Source organism: Neophocaena asiaeorientalis, unplaced genomic scaffold (genome assembly GCF_003031525.2).
Source record: "Neophocaena asiaeorientalis asiaeorientalis breed wild unplaced genomic scaffold, Neophocaena_asiaeorientalis_V1.1 scaffold477, whole genome shotgun sequence".
Lineage (NCBI taxonomy): Eukaryota > Metazoa > Chordata > Mammalia > Artiodactyla > Phocoenidae > Neophocaena > Neophocaena asiaeorientalis.
This window is the reverse complement of record NW_020172630.1, coordinates 1,868,668-1,893,866: the sequence shown is the minus strand read 5'-3', so window position 1 is coordinate 1,893,866 and position 25,199 is coordinate 1,868,668. Positions and strand designations below refer to the sequence as shown.

At 39.5% G+C, this 25,199-nt stretch overlaps 1 protein-coding gene across 8 annotated transcripts in view; it reads right to left on the bottom strand.

The window, feature by feature from the left end:
• Window positions 1-25,199, bottom strand: part of ESRRG (estrogen related receptor gamma) — a 638,184-nt gene that overhangs the window by 141,587 nt on the left and 471,398 nt on the right. For all 8 annotated transcript variants that reach the window (XM_024739209.1, XM_024739208.1, XM_024739213.1 and 5 more), the window contains one exon: window positions 5,259-5,375. In XM_024739209.1, the coding sequence (XP_024594977.1) occupies window positions 5,259-5,375 (117 nt within the window). The remainder of the gene's footprint in view (window positions 1-5,258; window positions 5,376-25,199) is intronic.

The window sequence follows — 25,199 nt, the reverse complement described above, 5'->3', positions numbered from 1 at the left end:
TTGGCTATGCACGACATTTTCTTTGCAAATACTATTATCGCACTACCATTTTGCAAATGATGAAAGCGATGATTAGAAGGGTTAAGTAACCACCTTTTTAAAGGCAATGTGAAAAGCACAATTTCTTGGCATGAAATAACTAAACCAGTCCGCCAGGCTGCCTGGGTTCGTCTGTCCTACGGCACGCAGGCTGGCCTGGCTGGGGAATATAATATAGCACACAAATGTGCATCTCTTGCTCTCATGTGCAAGAGTCAAAGAAAAATACTTGAGTCGCCAAGGTGAAACCCATCACGCCAATAAAGAGCAAAAAGCCTCTCTTCAATCTTCGGATCCATGAATTCTATACGTAAATAAAATAATTATTGCTTTCATAAAATGTCTGTTTGCCACTGACAGAGAGAAAACCGAACCAGTATGTCCTACAATAGCCTTTAAATAACTAAGGAGAAAGATCAAAATAAAAATAAATCTTGACTAGATTTATAGGTGCACGTTGATTAGTTCTTGTTTTTTCCTTCAAATAAACAATACCTGAAAAAAATGAAAAGGGAATGTTGAGACCAGATATCTTGTAATAGATGGGTTTTCTCTGACATACAGTATGGTATAATGCCAAAAAAATAATGCTGGCCCATCATTCGTGAGGCTTGGCAGAAAGGGGAGCCCAGAAAAAGCGAAGGGGATTTTTCAGGATGCGGAGTGGTGCAACAACTTGGATTTGAACGAAGTACCATTTTTTTTAACTGTACTTCTCACAGTTTTATGTTGTTGCATTTTGTTGTTTTCCCCACACAACCGTTTCTTTGCTTCCACTGGTAACAATATTTTGATTCAAATATTCTAATATTAAAACCAAACATGGTTCATCTGGATATGATTCTGGTGCTGTCAATGATAAGCCACGTCTTATAGGAATTTAATTACACACACTGCGATGTAACTGGAGTTGTTTACCCACTAAGCCACCACTTCCATTTCGTACCTCACATCATTAGTAGAAATGCCACTCAGTAAAACCAAGACATTATTTTTAAAAGAATAAAAGTCTCATCTTTTTATAAACGCCCTATTTAATGAAAACATCTTCATTTCCCTCAAGCAGCATTTTATCTAAGATGCACATGGCTAGGTGACTAAAAATCCCTGTGAAAGGAAAGAAGATTCCCATCAAAGCTGTTGAAATCTGATTTCATTTCAGATTCTAGAACTCATGTTGTTTTCTGTTTAAATAGATTTGGTCTGTCAATTTCCCGACCTGCTGTGCCATCAGCCTGTATGGACTGCTGTGGCCAACATGGGGGTTGTACAGACAAATATTATTACGGACCGGTAATCGAATTGAACAGGTTTACATTGGAATAGATTTACAACATCATGATCTCTGACATACTGCATGGGACTGAAACCCCTCTCCATCCATAAAGATACATTTAAGACAGTATCATTCTCTCCAGGCTGAGAAGGTAAGCCTTGAGCCAAGGAGATGGCCAAACATAACTGTGCATTTATATGCAGGGTGTAATGCAATATTTCATTGTATTTTTTTAAGGACAGAAGAAAAAGAGTATTCCATATTTACTCATAACTATCATCTCCTTTCTATTTGGGGGAAGGGGCGTAGAGATATTTTTCCACCAAAGTGGGCACAAGGAAGTAAAGGAAAATAAATTATTTTTTGAGTATATCAGCAACAGCAGCAATTCCCTTGAAAACAGTCCCTCTAAAGGCTTGATAACAGCAACTGAAGAGGTGTGAATTATAGATAAGCACCCGTCCTATTTACTTTCACCAACAATGTTTAATTAAACACAGTTCACACCTTTTCAGTCACTCTAACCACCCTTCAAGATTGCTCCTTCTTGAAAACACAATGGGGAAAATTATTTAGGGGAAAATGTTTTCTACTTCCTCCTTAAAACTGGAAGGGCAAATAGGTGAGTACACTAGTAGTAAAATCAAACTGCTCAAAAAAATCCTATTTACCTGGACATGGAGGTGTATCTCCATGTAGTTTAGTTTTTAACAATAAAATCCAAATCTAGGACATACCCATTCAAAGTGTTAATTGATACATTACTTTTATAACATTTTTAAAACATTGATTTGCTTTTGGAAAATAATGATTCCTCAAGTCCAAACTCTAAATTAAGCCTTTTCAAATGAGCATAAGTTTGGTTTGAGTCTCTATAGCTCAACTAAGTGGCAATATAAAGATAATTAAGACCAAAAATATTATTGTCAATCACTTGTTACACTCTGAAATGTGTTTTGTTTGCTACTCTGCTATGAGGTTTAAGGCAATTACTAAGGTAATGTTTCCACCACAAGAAAGTCAGCTATCACCACTGTCCTAACTCAGAGGAAAACTCTTTGTCATATGGGTTGGGTTGTTATCGTTGGGTTATTATTCATATGTTTTCCTTTGTTAAAATTGTTATCCTTTTAGTATCTTCCACATAAGCTTTCTTCTAGCAAGAGAAACCATATCTGTCATTTTCACTGTGGCATCACTGGAGCCTAGAATAGTGCTTGGCACATGAGAGGAACTTAATAAATATTTAGGAAATGCATTATAAATGCAAAACGTGTTCACTGTGGAAAAATCCTAACAGTGCCAAAAGCTATAGAGTAAACAAGAAAAGTACTCCCTACCCTGACTTTTTTTCTAGGTACTAGTGTTAACACTGGTACCAATCTTTATCCTTCCTTCTGTTTCTCCATGCATATACCATCGTAATGTGCATGTATTAATATAAATTATTACAGTACAAATTTGTATAAAATTTTTATTTAATATAAATTTAATAGCATATTTTATATAAAATATATTTATATGTAAATTGAATCATCCTACTAGGCAATTTGTTTTCTTTTTTTAATTATTGAATTAAAGTTGATTTACAATGTTGTGTTAGTTTCAGGTGTACAGCAAAGTGATTCAGTTATACATATACACACACACATATATATCTTTTTCGGATTCTTTTCTATTATAGGCTATTACAAGATATTGAATATAGTTCCCTGTGCTATAGAGTAGGTCCTTGTTGTTTATTTATTTTATATATAGTAGTGTGTATCTGTTAATCTCAAACTCCTAATTTATCCCTCCCCCCTCAATTTCCCCTTTGGCAACCACAGGTTTGTTTTCTGTGTCTGTGAGTCTATTTCTGTTTTGTAAATAAGTTCATTTGTGTCATTTTATTAGATTCCACATATAAGTGATATATATGATTTTTGTCTTTCTCTGACTTACTTCACTTAGTATGATAATCTCTAGGTCCATCCATGTTGCTGCAGGCAATCTGTTTTTTATTTTATTTTTTTACTTGGCAAATATCTTGGTTTTCATGATATGGCTTTCATGATAAAGTTACACGCTTGTTTACAATTATTTTTCAAGTTGAGGATGAGAAGACTTTGGGAGAATCTTCTTAGTTCCTAGCCAGTGGAGGAGTTAATCTTAGTGGACAAGAGAAAAATAGCATGAATTCCACGTACCCAAATACAATCTGCTTCATTAATCTTCCTATGACATGGTTCACAGTAAAAATCTTGGAATAAGAACAAGCCAGGAAAAATTATGAGATCTGGTGATGCCATACCTAATTAAAGCTCTGGTTCATTCATGAGGAATAAATACTTGGATCTACTTGGATTTTGAAGTTAAAAAATAGGTGATCTCGGGACTTCCCTGGTGGTGCAGTGGTTAGGAATCCACCTGCCAGTTCAGGGAACACGGGTTCGAGCCCTGGTCCGGGAAGATCCCACATGCCATGGAGCAACTAAGCCCGTATGCCACAACTACTAAGCCTGCGCTCTAGAGCCCGCAAGCCACAGCAACTGAAGCCCACGCACCTAGGGCCTGTGCTCCACAACAAGAGAAGTCTCCACAATGAGAGGCCCACGCACCATGGCGAGGAGTGGCCCCAGCTCGCAGCAACTAGAGAAAACCCACGCACAGCAATGAAGACACAACGCAGCCAAAAATAAATAAATAAATAAAGTTACTAAAAAAAAAAAAAAAAAAAAAAAAAATAAAAAAAAAAAAAAAAAAAAAAAAAAAGCCTGTAAAAAAAATAGGTGATCTCCAGTAACAACAAATTATACAAACTCATAAGGCCAACCCCAGGAACAAGATACAGTCTATGACTCAACAGAAACAGTACATTTAAATATTTAATTTACCTCATATTCTTTCAATGACCATATTTCCATTTTGTTACTGTATAAAATTATCATATTTATTTTAAACTCTGGCAAATTTTCTGAAGAGAAGGAAACAGTGAAACCTAAATGCAGTATATAAAATGCACATCTACAAAGCACATACATATACAGAAATATATTAAAAACAAACCCAAAACTAAACCTAGGCCTCCCACAGAAAAGAACAATTTTTCTCCATCTCCAAGCTAAAATGTTAGTTTCACTAGACATACTGAAATATACAAAGATTTCAGGAACTTTGATTTAGGTGGGGGACTTGAGTGAATTCTAGAATCTATTTGGGTTCAGTTCCTGGCTCTACCCTCATCTGCTGTGGGAACTTAGGCAATTCATTTAGCACGGAATACATGCTCATCGTTATTATTTTGTGTTTGTTGTTGTTATCCTCAACTGAAAGCAACAATTTTAATATCATTGTTACAAACTCTTTATAATAGAAGATAAGTCCCAAAGATAAGATTAGAAAAGAATAAAGAGTACTTTAAACGTAAGATGAATTTTTAAAAAAGAAAGAAAGAAAACGGTACCCATATGAAGTGATGGATGTGTTAATTACCTTGATTATGGCAATTATTTCAAAATATATATTAATGAAATACAGGTCATCTACCTTAAAAATACACAATTTTTATTTGTCAGTTATACCTCAGTAAAGATCGGGGGGGGGATCCCTCTGTAGACCTAGTAGTGAAAAGAAAGCAAAAAGACAATGACAGTAGCCTCTTGGCTACCATTGATCCTTTGCCTTCTGCAAACAGTAAAGATGAAAAGAAACCGAACTGCCAAGCATACCTGGTGGGTTTAGCTACACATCAGATGTGTCCTACCTTGTCCCTTCCTGTTGATGTCAAGCAGTTAGCCACGAGAGATCAGCAAGTCCAGGTATAAAGGAGGAGTATTCTGCTATCAGATTCAGGATACTTACTGTGACCCCAGAGTTGCCTGGTTTCTCTAATATTTTTGTAATTCCCTGTATATCCCGCACCCCCAGCCTAAAGTACAGGAGCAGTAGCACACAGCCTTACCTTCTTTGAGCATGCCCACTTTTAAACACTTCATGAAGCGGCAAGCCTGGCAGGATTTACGTCTGCGCTTTGTGATTTCACATTCATTCGTGGCAGGGCAGCTATATTCTATATTACCTAAAACAGAGTTTAAGAAAAGAAGCTGTTAGATTTGCAAGACCCAGGCAATCCTAGCATCCCCAAGGCAACACCAACTCTGCTACTCCTGCCGTCCTCCCTCAAAAAAAAGTCAACAGGAGTCATGAGGATGTCACAAATATCATGGAGCCAGATGCTCGCTATAACCACTGAAGATGCATCAAACAATGAGAAGATACATGGTGAAGCTCTTCAAAAGATTAAGCTTAGAATCAGCCTTTAAAATTGTGCTTCATCCACTCATACAAAGTAGCGGTCTTCCAGAATTTGAGGATCCAAAAGAAATCTCCCAGCAGATTATTTCCATAAAGACACCAACATCAAAACCGTATTACAGGGCTTCCCTGGTGGCGCAGTGGTTGAGAGTCCGCCTGCCGATGCAGGGGACATGGGTTCGTGCCCCAGTCCGGGAAGATCCCACATGCCGTGGAGCAGCTGGGCCCGTGAGCTATGGCCGCTGAGCCTGCGCGTCCGAAGCCTGTGCTCCACAACGGGAGAGGCCACAGCAGTGAGAGGCCCGCATACCGCAAAAAAACCCAAAACAAAACAAAACAAAAAAAAGTATTACAGTATCATCCATCCTGGATTTCTTTTGGTTACTAATGCCCTGATGCATCAGACTTTTTGTCTCTCTGACACTGAACAGTACAAATCGCACTGTGAAAAATGATCAGCAGGCTAATTTGGGACTGCGCAGTAAGCTCCTTGAGGGCAGGGACTGAAGTTACATGGTTCTCGCTTCATCACTTACCAGAGCCTTACAATACAATTTTACTCTTGGAAAATGTTTACCGATGATGATGATCACCACCATCATCACTACCATCATCACCACCATCACCATCATCACCACCATCACCACCATCACCACCATCATTACCATCATCATCACCATCACCACCATCATTACCATCATCACCACCATCACCATCATCACCACTATCACCACCATCACCATCATCACCATCACCACCATCACCATCATCACCACCATCACCACCATCATCACCACCATCACCATCATCACCACCATCACCACCATCATTACCATCATCATCACCATCACCACCATCATTACCATCATCACCATCACCACCACCATTACCATCATCATCACCATCACCACCACCATCACTATCTTCATTACAACCGTCATCATCACCATCTTCATTACAACCATCATGACCACCATCATCACCGTCATCATCATCATGTTTATTAAATTACTTGCATAATGAATTCCAAACACTCAAGCTGCATGGAAGTGTTATAAATAAATGAGATTATATTCTTAATATTACAGTCTACATCATTTACGTTAGTAACAACAGATCTGAAGTGATAAGGATGTCGCCAGAAGATCCAAACTTTAACTTGCAATTTTTCAATTAGTGCCAAAGACTATGTGTGGGAAGTGCTCTGGGGCTGCCTACAGCTTTGTAGAGAAGCTGACTTTAAAATAAAGCCTCTCTCCCCTATCAGCTCTGTCACATAGTGCTTGAAGGTCTTTCGTTACTTCCTAACCCTTTCCCCTTGTGATTAAGTGCATTAGTATCTTAATGAAAATGCATTCTGTTTATTGTCCTCTTGGGAAGGGGGAGGTCATCAGACCAAATGCATAAATTGTCATCAGAGACGGTCCGAGCATAATTGCAATTTTGCTGCTCCATGTTTGCAATACCCAGGGTCCATCCAAGTCCCCTGAAACATGCACAGATTCTAGTAATTAGCATAGAGTCTGCCTGGGACCACAGCATTGATGAAATATTTCAGAGTTAATCACACTTTGTAAACACTGATTTATATTGACTACCTTTCTCCAGACTGATGTCTCCTCATTAAATATCACATTAGTGGATTGCAGGATTGTAGAAAGACTCAACTACTCAGCAACTGCTAATTCAACAGGAAGTAATACCTAACCACTCATAACTACGGGGAACTGGTTAAGTATGCATGACTTCAAAAAAAAAAAAAAGCCTGTGCATTATAACTTAAGATAATCCTATCAAAATTGACTAAATTAGCATTCTAATTCAGGGCATTTATAATAATAAAAGCAACTACTTTTTAACATAATAGGTGAAATATTAAGAGTAATATTAATTGCATCAACAGAAGCACATACCATCACCTTCCTCAGAGATATTACTGTGTTACTATATTATTACACTCACAGAAAACCAAGGATAAGTCAAAGGAACCAAACTGGCTGGGTCACGGCTGAGAATAAAAGGATTTAGAATCTGAACTTTAGATGAATAATTTTTCACTGTGATTTTCACTGAAAATTTATTTTGCATCAAGAGAGTGTTGCTAGCCATTTTCTAGGGGTTAATTAGTATTCTACTACCAGATCCTTCCACTCTACGTGGCTCTCCTTATACTTATTTAGAAAGAAACCCAAGCCTCTGCTTTCTTAGGAAGAGCGGAACAAAAACTAGTTAGAAAGGGAAAAAAAAAATGTTTTCCGAACAGCATTACTTCCCTTTTTTTGTTCCTCAAAAGTCAATACAAAGTCATCATTTGTTCACTTTCTAGTATCAAGGCATGAGCACAAGTTCCCCTGCCCCATCCCTTTTAACCCAGTGCTGGAAACTACTGGGATGACCCAGCATCACACACACACACACAAAATAATCACCTTTCTTTTCAAACTAGTTCCTCCTCTTCTTTGAAAATTATATCCTCATCCTTCGCAACAAGGCCCTCTGACAGGCCCCTAAATGAGGCCTGTGTGAGCCCACACCTGGACTATGGTAGTTATCTCCTAACTGGGCATTTTGCCTCCGTCTTGTCCCCCTCTAATCCACACTGCATACCACGATCATATTCCTCCTCCTATGATGTTTTTGATAATGTCGTTAACTCAACTTTTAAAAAAATCAATAGAGGGTTTCCCTGGTGGCTCAGTGGTTGAGAGTCCGCCTGCCGATGCAGGGGACACGGGTTCGTGCCCCGGTCCGGGAAGATCCCACAGGGCGGGGAGCGGCTGGGCCCGTGGGCCATGGCCGCTGAGCCTGCGCGTCCGGAGCCTGTGCTCCGCAACGGGAGAGGCCACAGCAGTGAGAGGCCCGCGTACCGCAAAAAAAAAAAAACAAAAAGAAACAATAGATTCCTATGGCCTCTGGAATAAACATAAAATATTCACCTAGCCAACAAAATCCCTGCCCCATGTGACTCTCATCCACTTTTCCAGCAACATTACAATGATTACCTTATATGAACTTCCTGATGCACCGATCTGATTTATTCAGTTTTTGCTGTGTCCTTCAGACGTCCCTCTGAGGATGATCTATCTTTGCCCCTCTTTTCTTCTTAAAATTACTTCCAAGGCTCAACGTTCAACTCAAATTCCATTCAAATCTTTCATGAAAACTTCTCAAACCACCCTAGCAGAAAATGATTTCTTGGTTCTCATATCTTTTCAGGTACTCTCATCATATACAGACGTGCCAGATTCTTTTATACCTTTTCACGTGCATATTATCTATTAGATGGTAAGACCCTGGAGGCAAGGATTATTGCTTATGCAGAATAGAAATCCTCCACCCAAACGTAGTATATAAGTAAAATGATACACTTCAAATTATGAGATATTTTTTGGTATCTCAAGGTCATTTTTCTGAACATCAATTATGATGCTGTCACATAGTACTGTCCACAAGGTCAAGTGAGCTAGATGGCCTATTAGGAAGCAAAATGAAGCACACTAGGAAAACCATTCCACAAATCAAATTAAAAAAAAAAAAGTAGAAGAAAATCTAGTTAATTTTTCAACACCTTACAAAAATACCTTTGACAAAAATGGAAATCCATGGCAAAACCAGGAGAGCTTATCAAGGAGAAAATAGAAAAATACAAAGGTTTCTGGGGAGTTAAATGTGAAAAGAGAAAAAAAACCAAAACAAAACTGTAAGAAGTTTTAAAGGAAATAAGAGTACATCTTGATATAAATAAGAAGAAAAATAATATAAAATATGAAAATACAGATAGGTGGCACTAAGAGAGCTATTTAATGTTTATCTTATCATAACACTTACTATTATTTGCAAAATGGGTGCCCTAAGAATTGGAGCCACGTTGCAGAAAACACTCGGGAGTGATTCAATTATAGCAGCTGAATCTATAGATGCCCCTTCTCTGAACGACTGTCTAAAGATTTCTATATTTCTTCAGAAACAGAAGAGAAATTGTCAAATTGACATACGAGGATTTTAGATCACATACAAAGAAGAATTCCAGTTTCCTTTCTAACCACTACATTCTATAATTCTTCAATGACAACGAGAAATGTAAAGGCAGAAGAATTTTTAATAGTGCCTTAGGATGAGCTCCTGAGGGCAGAGTTCTGTCTCATTTACAGCTGAATCTTCAACGCTTATCAATAAGCCTACCATTTTGTACATGTGCAGGGCTGGGAAAGAAAGAGGAAGTCCCTGGCCCTTAAGGAATCTACAGTTTTACAAGGAGACAAGACATGTCAGCAAATCACAATACAGCTGAGTGTGCGCTGCAACGGCTCTGGATTCAAGTCAGCACCAGACACCCGTGTACACAGATGCATCCCCACAGCGGCTGAGATTGTGCTTTGGAAGGTCAGTGAATTCTTCACACTGGAGCAAATGATTGAACTGTGCTGTGAAAAATGAATAAATGACTGCATTGGGGTAAAGGAATCTTCCCCAAGCTATAGAAAAAAACACCACATTCTTATAAAAATTTCACTGTGAATGGAAAGAAAATACACTGGTCCCGAGTATTTTCATAAATGATAGATTTTCAGCTAAGCATATAGACATGGTTTACGATGAATCTGACATCCTTCTGCCAAATGTTCTCTTTCAATAAATTTGTCTTGACATATATGGATGATAACCTTGATTTCACTAAGTAACACTGTTTATACCTTGAAAAACAAATCAACATCATTCTAAAGAACTTCTTGGCTGGAGGAAAACCTCTCTAATTTCCCAGCCCTCCCACTGAGTTCCTTAGTTCATTGTTGTTGGCTGTGATCACCCACCCAACAGTCTTTGATTCATGTCAGAGTCCACAAAGATTCTGCCCTTGAAAAACCTTCCCTGGTGCTTTTTCTACTCAATGAAGAAAGCATTTTATCCTAAAAATATGCTGCCCCAAGCACCTAGGCAACACTGTTACATCTATTTTGATAATGGCTCTAAGACACTACTCCCAATAGACCATATGATCTCCATGGGGCACTTGTTTTCCTTCGATTCACCAAGAGGAAACAAGACAAAAATATTTCCAGTAGCAACTGCCGGCCTCTGGAATGTTAACACTGGACAGTCATTCAGGGGAACGCAGAAGTTATTGTTCACAGCCTAGAATTCTCATTTCAGACACGGAGTTTTCTTGGATTATAGCTCGCTATTTTCTGGGCCACGTTTGTTGTAAGGCACCAGGGACTGTGGATGACACGACTGGAATTTTCCCAGTTTTGTCAATAGCTGGGGAAATAAGCTCAGCTTCAGAGGGAACCAGATCCACGTGGAAGCTCTGGGTTTTTTAACCAGGCTGACAATCGTGATAGAGCAATTTATAATATTTCTTGGCGTCTTTTCAGAAGGTCCTGGGCTCTGATGACTTATTGCAGAGTCTTTTGTACAATCAGTTTGCAGGCAATATAATCTTCTCACTTACTCTTAATAGAATCTTGCAGCTAGCTGGCGGATAGAATAACAGGGTGTATGTAAAACTTCAGCCTGGAGTGCCGGTGGATAATTTGTATATTCCTTTCAGTCACTTAATGGACTTTTACAGTTTAGCAGTGAAAGGGCTGAATGATGTAAATTAGCACGGCATCTCAAAATAAAAATATATGTCAAATCTTTACTTCCGACTCACATCTCTTGCACATAGTAATGAGGCATTGGGCTTTATGTAGTTCCCAAGAGCTGTCCTCTTTTTTCATACATACAGACATCATAATTGTAAAGCCAATTTGAAAGCATCTGTATATTTTCCCCCAATTGTTTTAATTTTATTAACAGAACAAATGGCTTGAGATGACCCACAGGGCACTCCAAGTGGGGTTTATCCAATTGTTTTCCAACATTAAGTGATTTAAAAATAATGGGATTTGCCTCAGTACACAATTACAGAGCATTAAAAACGTGAAGGCAATAATCTGTAGTATTTTTGTTTTATGTGTCCAAAAGCAGAAAAAAGAAAGAAGGAAAACCCCCTCTTTACTGTATGGGAGTAAAGGTTTTTCCATACACTGATACAACTTCCCTTTCTTTTCTTTTTTTGTGTTTAAAGCTCCTTTGTTTCTACCTCCTTTCTCCTCATTCTACCTGAAATAGAAAATAACAGTATCTATAGCTGGGATTATATAATGTGGGATAATAACTCATTACATACCTGTGGCAAAAAAAAAAAGTCAAAATTCTATCAATGCATAATTAAGTAAAGGATGCTACTTTATTTTCAAAGAACGCACCCGAAGTTAGACTTCAAAATAAGTTACTTAGGGACGCTCTATCCATTCCCAGAAGACTGCTCTGAATACTTTTCGAAACTTCCTTTAAACTGCCACTAGAGTTATTTCAAAGCTATAAAGCAGAGAGGGGAAGGAATCAAATGACACTTTGCTCATATTCACCCCAAATATTTGACTGGCCAAATACAAGACATGACTCCGAACGATGGTTGTCTATCACGAAATGTTAAGTCTCCCCTCAAAGGTCAAAGAACTGCCATCACTGAAGCTATTTCAAGAATCTGCCTCAGGTTCTCAATGCGTTTGCCCCAGACTATGACAAGGAATGGCAGCCCCAGGCAACCAAGGGGACCCCATCCACTTGCGAGGTATAAGACGTGGCAGATAGAGGAGGTGGGGGAAGAGGGCCACATCTGGTTAACAGTCACATCTGGCTCTTAGCAAAGCAATTTCATACACAGGGTTATGCCAGGGCCCCATATTCTTTGTCTTTTTGCTGCCCCTCTAACCCTCTACAAAATGAGGTGGGAGACAGGCGGGTCTAGAAAAGCTCATTTGATATTTGGTTCTTTAAGGTTCTATTGGATTAAATTCTGATCATCACAAATGTAATTTACAAGAGCCCTAAAAGTGTGTGGGCACAAATGACTGCCTTTTCACAGAGAAGATCAGGCCTTGCTCCCAAATGGGAGTGGATGATGCTTTGCCTTTAAGGAAAAAAGATCAGGAAAAAACCCAGAAGCAGGCAGGTTTATTTATTTTTATTATTTTTTTAATTTTTGGCCGTGCTGCACAGCTTGTGGGATCTTAGTTCCCTGACCAGAGATTGAACCCTGGCCCCCACAGTGAAAGCTCAGAGTCCTAACCACTGGACAGCCAGGGAATTCCCCAAGCAGGCAGGTTTATAAATCCTAGTGATTGGAGACTAAACCTCAGACGCTGGTCTCATCCTCCAGCCATCTGTGTTGGGAGGGCCATTGAGCCTACAGTGGGTACCAGCATTGACTGCCTCCATGCAAATACGTGTATCTAATCACAAGATTACATTTCCCCACTGTATTCAGTGAACAGTGATTTAGCAGGAAAACAGTGCTGTAAAATGGGGAGGAATTATTTAGCCTTAATTTTTTTCCAATTTAAACAAGACATACCCTGCCTCAGTTTCCCCCAAACTTGTAAACATGGCCACTCCTTTATTGCTTTAATTGCACAACTGTTAACACTGGGCACTGTGCGTGTTCATCTCAAAGAGAAGATGGGAAAAAGTTCTTGTATGCCCATGTATATCCATCCTTAGCATACTGCCTTGCATATGGGTCAGGAAAACATCTGAGGATGAATAAGTGAGGGAAGAAGAAGAAAGGAAACGGTGGATCTCAGTTCAAATTCCAGCTCTGCCCTTTCTTCGCTGTCAGAACTCAAACTGGTCACTTCACCTTCATACTCTCAGTTTGCTTACGTACAAAAGAGGAATCATCACTCCTGCTTTATAACATTGTAAGCATTACACGGGATATAGGTATTAAAATCATATACAGTTTTGTTCTCCCTTTTGAGAAGAAAGGGAAGAAACGCTGTAAGATTTTCATCGATTATGAAACATTATGAAATACTCTGACTCAAAGACCTAAGCCTGGAGTTTGGGAATAGTATAGAAACAGCCTTCTGCAGATTTATGCAAGAGTATGAGAATGAATACGCCATTCACCCAGAGAACTTCAGAGAGGATTGTGTCTTGCCAACAACTCTCGTGTACACAGCTGTATTTTACAGATACCAGGAGGAAAGGAAGAAGTGTAATAACTCAAGTCATTTTTTAAAGCACCAAACTGTCTATGAAGTGAATTTCCAAGACATCAACCACCTCTCCTCATGAACATTTCCTGTCACTTCCCTGGAGCTCGTAAACTGCCCATCACTGGGTGTAATCTGATTATAACTGAGGGCAAAGCATTTGCAAAGCTCTTCAAAATCTCACCCCAGCCTTATCTCTTGCCGCAGTTCCAGGTCAATCCCTACCCCTATCCCAAGTCCACCCCCTTGTCTGACACCCACGCTGAATTACTCCCAGTTTCTAGAAAGCAGCATTGTCTTTCCTGCTGGTCCTAGATGTGCTTCTTTTATCATTTCTTCAATGAAGCTCTCCCAGGGCCCACAAGACTGGGGTCCAGGGGTCCGTATGGGTATAACTAGTTCATCCTGCACTTATCTTCAAGCAAACCTTTCTCTTAGCCTTTAAGGCACTTTATTACATGTGTCTAGTGAACTGCCCACCTCTTGTCCCAACTGTACAACTGTCCATTCCTTGAGGGCAGGGACTTACTCCCCTGGAGTCCCCAGCAGAATGTTTCATTACCTGTCCACTTGATTTTTACTTATCCTATTTCTCATTCCTTCATTTTAATGTTCAGCTCCAAAGTACACATAAAAATAAACTACGTACAGTCAATTAGACAGAGCATAACTGATAGCAGCCCACCAATAATATATCATTTGTCATAAAGCAACACAGATTTTTAGGCTGTTAGACTTGGGACAAATCCCAAATTCCAGTAGGTTCAGGCTCCTGGTTTTATGTAGACCTGAAAGAGGTGAATGGGGTACTGACTTATCTATGATCACTCAACCCTCTTTACAAGGATAAGTGCTAGTTAATTGCAGAAAAGAAACCAAAACACAAATTCCTGACAACCAGTCCAATGCTCTTTCAATGCACCTGTTAAAACTTACATACCAACACCTCTAACAAACACTAAGAGTGCGGAGCATTCTTCTATGTGCTCTACATCTATGAACCCCCAATTTGCAGATGAGAGAATTAAGACACAGAGAGAAGAGGTAACACACCCAGAATTACACAGCTTACAAGCGCCAGAGCTAGGATTGAAACCCAGTCACTCTGGATCCAAGTCTCTCCTCTTAACTAAGATGCAATGTCACCTGACTCTAATCTTCAAAAGAACCTGAGTGTTGTAATTGAGTGTTGTTTAGAACAGAAATGAAAAATGAAATTCTTATCTCCTGAGAGGTTGCTTTGTGTAGCTGTTGTTGTTGCTATTGTTGCTGGTTGGAAAGGAAATTTTGATGCCTGGGAATGTGGTAGGATAGGGTGGATCTTGGCATTGTCATTTGCTGTTGTCAGACTTGTGGTGCAAGACCAGCTGTGGGAGAGGATAGGGTTGCTCTTGGAGAATGGAATTCCTCAACACCTCAAAAAGAAATCCCTCAACTTGTCTCTGTACCACTACGGTTTGTGACCAGTTTAAGTCCACAGAAACCAAACAAACCGTGTCACCAAAGCAACAGGTGTTAGGTTGTACACACGCATTTTACAGATCCCCAAACAAAGCTATTGTTCATGATAGGAAAAAACTCAGAATCCGGAATCGGCAGGGTGTGCTTTGAAACGCATTTAATAGGGAATAACAGCGTATAATAAAAAATACTTATTGACGAAAATGATGGAGAATACAAATCTCTCTCATCAAGGTATGCAGAAATTTAATGTTTTTAGCTTTGACAATGACATCTTCTTGGAAAGGGCTACTGCTCTTTTGCAGTGTAGAAAACATCGCCTACATGATGTGTGCAGCCACTCATCTCTGTCTTTAAGCTCCTATGGTATAGGGATCGTGTCACAGTCTTCATAAAAGAGCTCAGAAACGACCACTGCCACCTGAAAAGCGTTACATCTGAGCTAACCGTAACTCCCCAAATTTGCTGTGCTCAGTAACCAACTCCAATTCTTATGTGTTCTTTCTCTACTTAGAAATTTTAAACAGCCTTGATATGAGTCTGCCTGTGTCTCTTTAAACATACAATTAAAAAAAAAAAAGCTCTGTTAACATAATACTCTTGGTGAAAGGAAGAAATGCTAATTAAGTCTAATGCATCCACTCCATTTGGATAGAAAGTTTCAACGTGTGCGTTTTGCAGTGGCAATTACCGAATGGTACAGTAAGTCCATATGACAAGTGTGGAGGCATTAGGATCCTACCCTATGTGACAAAAACAAATGACTCAAAGAGGAATTTGACTTCATGCCAACCTTGAGATTTTCCTTCTACCTTAAACAAGTCAAAGCAAACAAACCCTCTCCTAATACTGCCCCTAAGTGCTTTGTTCTTGAGTGCTACCAGTGTGCCCAGAGCTCCTAAGAGACATCGGTATTAGATTCTTCCTTCCGGATCAAGTTCGGTATTCAACAAGTATCTACCTATGTCCTCCAAAGCTGGTATGGATTTGGGGAAATCCTGCTTGACACAAGTGACGGTAATTGATCTATATTTAAACTGCAGAATAACTGTGATTATAAGATGCTAAAGTCAAATGGGTTCAAGTCCCAGTTCTATCATTTTCTGTCTGAGTTGTGGCAAACTTTTTTTTTTTTTTTGCCGTACGCGGGCCTCTCACTGTTGTGGCCTCTCCCGTTGCGGAGCACAGGGTCCGGACGCGCAGGCTCAGCGGCCACGGCTCACGGGCCCAGCCGCTCCACGGCATGTGGGATCTTCCCGGACCGGAGCAGGAACCCGTGTCCCCTGCATCAGCAGGCAGACTCCCAACCACTGCGCCACCAGGGAAGCCCTGGGGCAAACTTTTAAACCTGGAGTTATTTTCTTTGTAAATGAAGTGGTCACGGGACCTAGCAATTGATACCTCATGGGGTTGCTATGAGAAGCAAGTGGGATCCTGTATCAAAGGTACTGAGCAGAGTGCCTCATACAGAGTGAGCCTTGATTATCAGCCATCATCACAGCAGGGTAATGATGCTCGGGACCGGGGCTGGGATGCAAAAGAAGAGCTAAGAGGGACCTGGGAAGGGCCCGGTGCTGGTCTCGGCCCAGAAATGAGGAAATGCTGGGCAGACAATTCCTCCTGGCCGGCACCAGGAAGCCAAAAGGCTAGGAGCACATTGGTCTGTTAAATCAATAGGCACAGTAGGAGAAGCATAAGCCAACGTTCAAAAAAGGAGTAATGGGCTTCCCTGGTGGCGCAGTGGTTGAGAGTCCGCCTGCCGATGCAGGGGACACGGGTTCGTGCCCCGGTCCGGGAGGCTCCCACATGCCGCGGAGCGGCTGGGCCCGTGAGCCATGGCCGCTGAGCCTGCGGGTCCGGAGCCTGTGCTCCGCAACGGGAGAGGCCACAGCAGTGAGAGGCCCGCGTACCGCAAAAAAAAAAAAAGGAGTAATGACTAGTCACCCCAAGAGTCAGGGGACGCCAACAAGACTGCCAGCTGGATTTAGAGTAAAACAGAGAAGCTCAGAGGACAACCACTAAAGCTCGGACCGTGTAGTGTGTGTGCCTGAAGACGCTCCTCTCGGAAAGAAAACCTGGGCACCTACACTGTCTGCTCTGACAGGGTGGTCAGCAAAGGACCTGGCGTCTCCTCAGGGAGGAAAAGTACAGAGGGAAACTTAGCAGGGGAGAGTGGGGGGCTTCTTCCTGTCGGATGATGATCCAGGGGAGGCAGGATAAGGATTCCTCTTCCAGGAAACACTTAATTCTACCCCTTTATAAAACAGCAGGGGTCCACAAGCTTTTTCTTAAAGGCCCAGAGAGTCAATAGTTCAGCTTTGCCGGTCCTTCAGTGTCTGGTGCGACTCCTGTAGAAGCAGGAGAGCAGCCACAGACAACGCAAGAATCGGTGCAGCTGTGTTCCAATTGAACTTTCTTTAGCAAAGTGGATTTGGCCCCCAGGGCCTTGGTTTACTGATCTTGGGTCTAAAACATGTGGACAAAAGGTTGCAATGATGAGAAATACTTTACAATCTCTTATCCATCATTTTCTCTCTCTCTTTTTTTTTTTTCTCACAACCCTGTAAAGTAGCTTCTTCTAAGTTAGGTTCAGATATTAAAAATGAAATTTCAGTAAACTGAGACGAACAGGTGACAGGATGAGTTGGAGGGCTTTTGCTTGAAATATTTGCAAAATTTGAAATTGTTATCCATGTAAAACATAGTCTGAGGACTCTGGGGACAGCGAGGGTGTTCCAGAAGCAAGGAAGCAGTGCAGACACTTTGGAAGCGAGAGAAAAAAAAAAGGTGCAGTCAAGGACAAAATCTTGGGTTAGATTCATTCCTTTGAAGATTCTTGTACTTGCTTCTGATCTTCCTCAAATGGAAACTATGTTAATAGTATGCAATGAAAGAAAATGGGTATCAGAATGGAGATGTAGGGTATGCTTTCAGATTCATTCTAAAGCATTCAGATCTCAAGCTCTAAATTTTAAATTAATCCAGATTTTCTTGTACTAAATTCTCTTCTTTTCTTTCTAGGATGACTCAGTGATGCCCTTCTAAAAAAAGCATATAAAAATATGGTTGTTTCTTTAAACGTTTTCAAACCAAAATAAAACAAGTGTTAATTCCAAAGAATGTAATTTTTTCCTATAAACATACAGATTCATTCATATAATCACTTAAAAGAAAAAAAAACTCCTTCGGACTAGTATTCATCATAAGAAAAAAAAAATTGATTCTGAGCTGCCTTCTGTTGTGGTCACAAAGTTTAGTAAGTGGACAGGAGAAGAATTAAGCCTCTTTCCTCCTGCAATCAAGAACGAGAGTCTGGGAAGTGTTATCAGTGGTGAGTGTACACTTTTAGGATCAATCTAAGACCAGCAACTAAAAATCTAGTGGCAAAATGAGTGTCAGCAGATAAAATCCAAGGGAACTGAGACAGAAAACTGATATGGTGGTACTGAAGGGCTGAACTCTCAAACTTCATATTTAGGGGATTTCAGAAAATGAATGATAAAAAAAATTAGATATTTTTAAGACTTACTTCTGCTGCCTCCTTCTTACAAACCTTTAATATCATCTAATCATCACTGAAAATATTCTTAATTCCCCTTTTTTATTATATTTTAACAACTTAATGGAAAACTTTGCCCATGAACTAAAATCTCTTAAGAAAAATTCAGTCTAAAATTATTCAATGCTTGAAAAGCTTTTGAAATATACAAGGTAGGGTAATGAGGGGGTTAAGAGAAGAGGCTCTGGGTTCAGACTGAGACCCAACTGTGTCTGGGCAATTTGTTCTCTGTGCCTCTCTGTGAACTTTATAGAAGTTCCACATCTATAAATAGTATAGTAATATCAGAATGGTAGTATCTACTTTAATGGAATGATGGAAGAATTAAATAAGATAATTAATGTAAAGCACTTAGAATAATGTGTGGCACATTTTAAAAACAAATCTATTCATTATTATTATGACAAATTAACAAATTCTTCATCTATTACTGATCTAAAGGCACTGTATTCAGTTCAAGAGGATGAAACCAACTATTTACATTGTCCACATATATAATTATTTATGGATAAGCATTGGCAGGTGAAAGATTAGAACTTCAAATTTGAGAAACATCTAAAATGCCTCAAAAATATTTAAATATTCACCTCATACTCATTATTAGAATGGCCATTATTTAAAAAAAGAAAAAAGAAAGAAAGAAAGAAGAGATTAAGTGTTGGAGAGGATACAGAGAAATTAGAACCCTCATGCACTGCTGGTGGGAGTGCAAAATGGTGCAGCCTCTATAGAAAACAATACGGAAGGTCCTCAAAAAATTAAAAATAGAACTGCCATATGATCCAGTAATACCACGTCTGGGTATTTTATCCAAAAAATTGAAAGCAGGATCTCAAAGAGATATTTGTACACTCATGCTTACTGCAGCATTAGTCACAGTAACCAAGAGGCAGAAACAACCTAATGTCCATTGATGAATGAATGGAAAAAGGAAATGTGGTGTATACATATAATGGAATATTACTCAGCTGTGAAAAAAAGGAAATCCTGACATATACTACAACATAGATGAACTGAGGACAGTATGCTAAGTGAAACAGGCCAGTCACAAAAACACAAATACTACATGACTCTGCTTATAGGGGGTACTCTAAAGTAGTTAAACTCATAGAAACAGAAAGTAAAATGGTGATTACCAGGGGCTGGGGGAAGGGGAAGATGGGGAGTTGTTATTTAATTGGTATAGAGTTTCATTTCTGCAAGATGAGATAATGTTGGAGATCTGTTGTACAATAATACGCATATAGTTAGCACTAAGGCATCGTACCCTTAAAAATGGTTACAATGGAAAATTTTAACATATATTATGTTATGTGCATTTTATGTTATGCTTTTTACCACAATAAAAAATAAAATGAATTGGACTTCCCTGGGGGTCCAGTGGTTAAGACTCCACGCTTCCAATGCTGGGGACGCGGAGGTTCGATCCCCGATCAGGGAACTAAGATCCCACGTGCCGCATAGTGCGGCCAAAAAAAAAAAAGAGAAAGATGTAAAAAAATAAAATAAATAAAAAGTATGTTGGAACATCATTTGTTTTACATATAAACTTATATTTACTTTTCGTATAAACCAGAATACTTTACCAGCATCCATTATCTAATTTTGCTTTCAGGTAAAACTTCTGAAATGGTGTAACAAGAGAACTCCAATGACCAGGCCTGTTGAATCCCAACAACTTAAAGCAACTTCAAAAGAAACTTAATCAACGCCCTGTGTGTACTTTATCACTTCTATGATGTTATCTTAATATATCAGAAAAATGAATCATTGCCTTGGGCTTGACCAGTAAAGAAAAAAATTTCTGACCCATGCCACTGAACGCCACCCTGCCATTCCTCACAACCTGTCTCACAGCTTCCGAAACCTGAATTCTAACAAGTAACAAATCCTCAGGATTCAAATCATATTGAGACATATACTCCTGCAACTGATTACCCAAAAAAGTGACCCACATTCGCATCAACAGGAACTTTAGACAGCAGAACCCTCATCACTCATTTTTTCCGTTTCCTTTCCTACCTTTAGGGTGAACATTTTAGTGTATCCTAACTGGATTCAGCCAGAACCCATTCTGAATTTATGCGAAGAAGGATCTTATCATGTAATTGACATATGTTAAAGCATGCACTTTGAAAAATAAGAAGTGCAATGTATCTTCCCTACTATTTGTGCTCAAGCATTTAATATGATGCTCTGTAGACGGAAGCCATTCTAACAATGTAATTTATTGGTTATTCTCTGAACGAAACAGCATTATTCGTCAGGGCTTGGTTCTGAGTGAGGGAGAACCAAGAGGAAAGAATGAAAGCTATTAGAATGTTAAGAGAGGTACTGATACCTTTTCTTGGGAGTTCATCTTGTCCTCAAAGAACAGCCTCCAGCCTCTTCATCAAAACAGTCATCAGATAATACTAGGGTGACCTGGGTGCAAGTCCAGTTGTCTGTAGGCAAAGTATCAGCCACACCCTACTACCTAAGAAGTCCCATCACAGATGCAAAAATCCACTTAGCTAACAGATGAGAAAGTAAATGGGGTTTTTAAAGAATTAACTGGAACTAATCCATGAAGTCCTTCTGACCTGAGCATGTAAACAACACAAACTTCCTTCTCACCAGTGACTTGCTGCAAGAGCTGGTGTGCAGTGCTGGGAGAGGTTGTGGATTTGACCCGTGGTAGGCTGGGGCAGGCTAGGAAAAGAGAAGTATTCGCCAACAGATTCCCTGGAGGAAATGGCAATGCACGTGCTTCCTTTCCCATAAGAAAGTGACTTTATCAGGAAGTATGGATGGCACAGGTGGATCAGGACATCCAGGTAAGTATGGATGGCACAGGTGGATCTGGACACTGGAACCAGTTCTCAGGCCAGATCCACCTACAATCAGCACCTGGGAGCCCCTTTCCTTCCTGGCTGCTACTTCTGAGGACCCTGGCTCAGGTGAACCATGGGAAATGGATTTTATTTTCTGAGTACAGAGGGTTTTTTTTTAAGAAAAAAAAGTTTACAAAAATTTAGAAAAGAGAGAGAGCATAGCCTCTTAAGTGTGCATATGTAAAGATAATCCAGAATAACATTCTTATTTTCTTTGATTCTATAACATAGGCCGTATCAGAGTAGAGTCAATGGAGAATATACTAATATTACAGATATATTAGAAATTTAGTTAAAGTGTGAAAATAGAACTAAGTTTAAAAAAATTACTAACAAGCTTGTCCTTTTATTAATTGTAACTATTGTACTTTTAAGAATTAGCAATATTACTACTACATCTTTTTTTAATAAATAAAAATAAATGCAATATCATTTACCAGAGAATCATAAAATGCAGACCATAATTTCTTCCCAACCACTGTGAAATGACAGTAGAAGAGAGGGTCACTCGTTTTGCAAATATATTGCTTAGGAAAGTGAATTGTGTCTGCTTAACTTGACTAATTATTCAATCTCACTAATTTGACAGTGAACTACAGCTGGACTTTTTACCATGGCATAAAAAAGTTTCATTGCAAATTCTTTTCCTCCTTGAATGCCACTGGCATATACCCCTTACATGGGATAGGTTCCTATCTACTGTCACCCAACTGGACAATATACCCTCTCAGGAGGTTAAAATATGTTGATTTTAAGTGACTTTCAAAATACAGTAACATAATGCAATGTGTTTAATAAACATGTAAATGATACCAGAGACGCCAGTGTTGCACATGTGAGTTCCTAACATCTGAAGGACAAAAGAAAATAGTGGGGATCATTAAATTTTCTTCTCTTTTCTTTTCCCTGATCAAAGACCAACCATGCAATTTAATCTCTGAAAATTAATCACTCTTATTTTATACAACCAAGATCCAACTTTTTGTCAGTGACTCTAAATGTTACTTTATTTTCATTTACATTGATTCTGTTTTCTGATTAGCTGGCTGATACACACATGTGTATGTCATAGTGAACAGTGAAAAGAGGCTAGAAACTTTTAATTCCTGGGAAAAAAATATTCTGAAAACTGAGATAATAGGCTAAAAAAAATCATCACGATAGAGACTTTGCTTTCAATTTAAATAAATGATATGCATGCAAAGCTGTCCAGAAAGTCCTCTGATATGAAAATCCTGGTAGTCATTGTTGCCTACAAGGAAGATGAAATGAGGGTGTTTTAGTCTAGCAGCTACCCAAACTAGGGCCAGCCTTCAAATCTAGCCCTAGGTTTGTTTTGGTATGACCTCAAGCTCAGAGTGGTTTCTATATTCTTAAACAGCTTAAAAAATAAAACAAAGCAAAACTGAGTACATGACAGAGAACGCATGTGACCTACAGATCCTAAGATATTTACTATCTGTTTTACTCTCTGGTCCTTTATAGAAGAATTTTGTTACCATTAGCTCTTCAACAACCTGAGAAGTGATGACAATTTAGGCCAATTCCTAAAAGTCAGAACAAACCATGAAAAAGCAATCACTACTCATTTATCCTGAGAAGTGGGTCCACTAAGTCAAAACTGAGAGAGATCAAACTGTAAACTGTGCTGTTTCCTAAAATATCAATTCGCATAATACATATTCTTTACCCGCAAAGAAAGTCTGCAATACTAAACTTTACTATTAAAATAAACACTGAAGCTAACAATTAAAATAGCAGGAGAATAATATTTCTCATTGATAACTTGGCAACATTCATGCATTTCAAAAACTCAGACAAAATTGGCATCAAATGCAAGGAAAAGTGGAAAAGTCAATTAAACATAACAAAAGCAAGCTCGGAGTTAAAGCAGATGAGGTTTAGACAATATTTCTTTTGAAAATATCACCTCAATATTTAATTTAATACTGCATCCAAACTGATAATCACTGAGATTCATTAAGTCAATTCCATATTATTTTGGATTTTAATTTTAGAACTTATTCGTTTTAAAAGATGTTACGTACAAACCGGGAGAGTGATTTTCTCTAAATGCTATTTAACTTAAACAGATAATATCTTATTATTTTCCTTGCTAAGGTTCATAAGATGCACAGACACTCAATTTATAAGTTATTTCCGCCAGTGCTGCAAATATTCTATTCTGAGACTAAAATAGCACATGGACGGCAAAGAAAATGCTACATCCAGGAAAGGTCCTCTAGGACTAAGCCGTCTACTTCAGGAAGGAGTCAACAATTCAGGGTGGAAAACAGCAGACCCACAGACTGTGCCCATTCACCTTTAGCATACGCCTTCCTCCTCTTAATGCCCTATGTTTAAGGTGAGATTTAGGCTCTTATCAGTGTCACCTTTAGACTCAGACTAGGAGGGCCCCCCACCTGAAAGCCCTGCGCTTTAGAAAGTATCATGGTGCAAGCCCTTCCACAGGCTAAGGAGACAAGCCACCCTTGTACCGCATGATCCCAAGTACCCAGGACTCCCGAATTCCCAGGATAAACCCCTACAAAACCTGTTCCAGGACCTGCGTGGCCCTCTCCCCTGGGTCACTCCTCTGGAAGATGGCCTGGGCTGGACCGCAGTGCCGGAGTGCACGTTACAAGGCCTGTGCGTGGTCAAGGTGCAGCTGTTAGGAAGGGGTGGATGGGTCTTGGACATGGGGGCAGGGGAGTCCACACTATGTACCAGACATGATGGAAGGCAGAGGGGAAGGAAGGGAAATGCGCTGGGCTGCAAGCTAAAAGCTGGCTCTCCTTCTACTGCCTCTTTCTGACACAAAACTCCTAGGAGTCTAAGAATTAAAAATGCCAAGCTAGCCTCCCAGGCCACTGTGAAGGCACATTTGTCAAATAAGAGAACAGAACATATTTGACTTAGCAGTTTGTTATCTTAATTCACAAACGCCTACATATTTACATACACAATATGTGGGTGTACACTGTATCAGGTCCCATGAACACTGGAAGTGGACTTGGTTCTTATGATGGTCACTCCTAGATTTCACGCTGCAAAGACATTCTGCTTTTTTATTTCCTGAATCCCCCATTCAAAGCTTAATTGGGATATTTTACTCAAGTGATAAGATTCAGGTTCCCGTTCTGATTTACCTAGTTTCCCATCCACAGTCACAGAAAAAAAAATTGATCACCATAAAACTACATAAAACCAGGGGAATTCCCTGGTGGGCCAGTGGTTAGGACTTGGTGCTTTCACTGCCGAGGGCCTGGGTTCAATCCCTGGTCAGGGAATTAAGATCCCACCAGCCGAGCAGCACAGTCAAAAAACAAAACAAAACAAACTATATAAAACCAATCAAATTTCCAATCGGCCCGCCTAAATGTCTTCTAATATAAAAGGGCACTATTGTGAAAAATGGCTACAGGGAGAGAAAGTTTATTATCAGAGCAAAAGGGGGGTAGCTGTGAGCTGAGAAGCTCACAGGTCCTTCTAGTTTAGCATCAAAGACATCCATTTGTCCTAGAGTATTTGAACCACCCAATGCTTGAATAGCCCAGTCATACTGCCAATAGCAACCACAGTCAATCGATTATTGAGCCCTTACTATGGGCCAGACTCTTTGATAGTCTCTTCATTTAATCCTTACC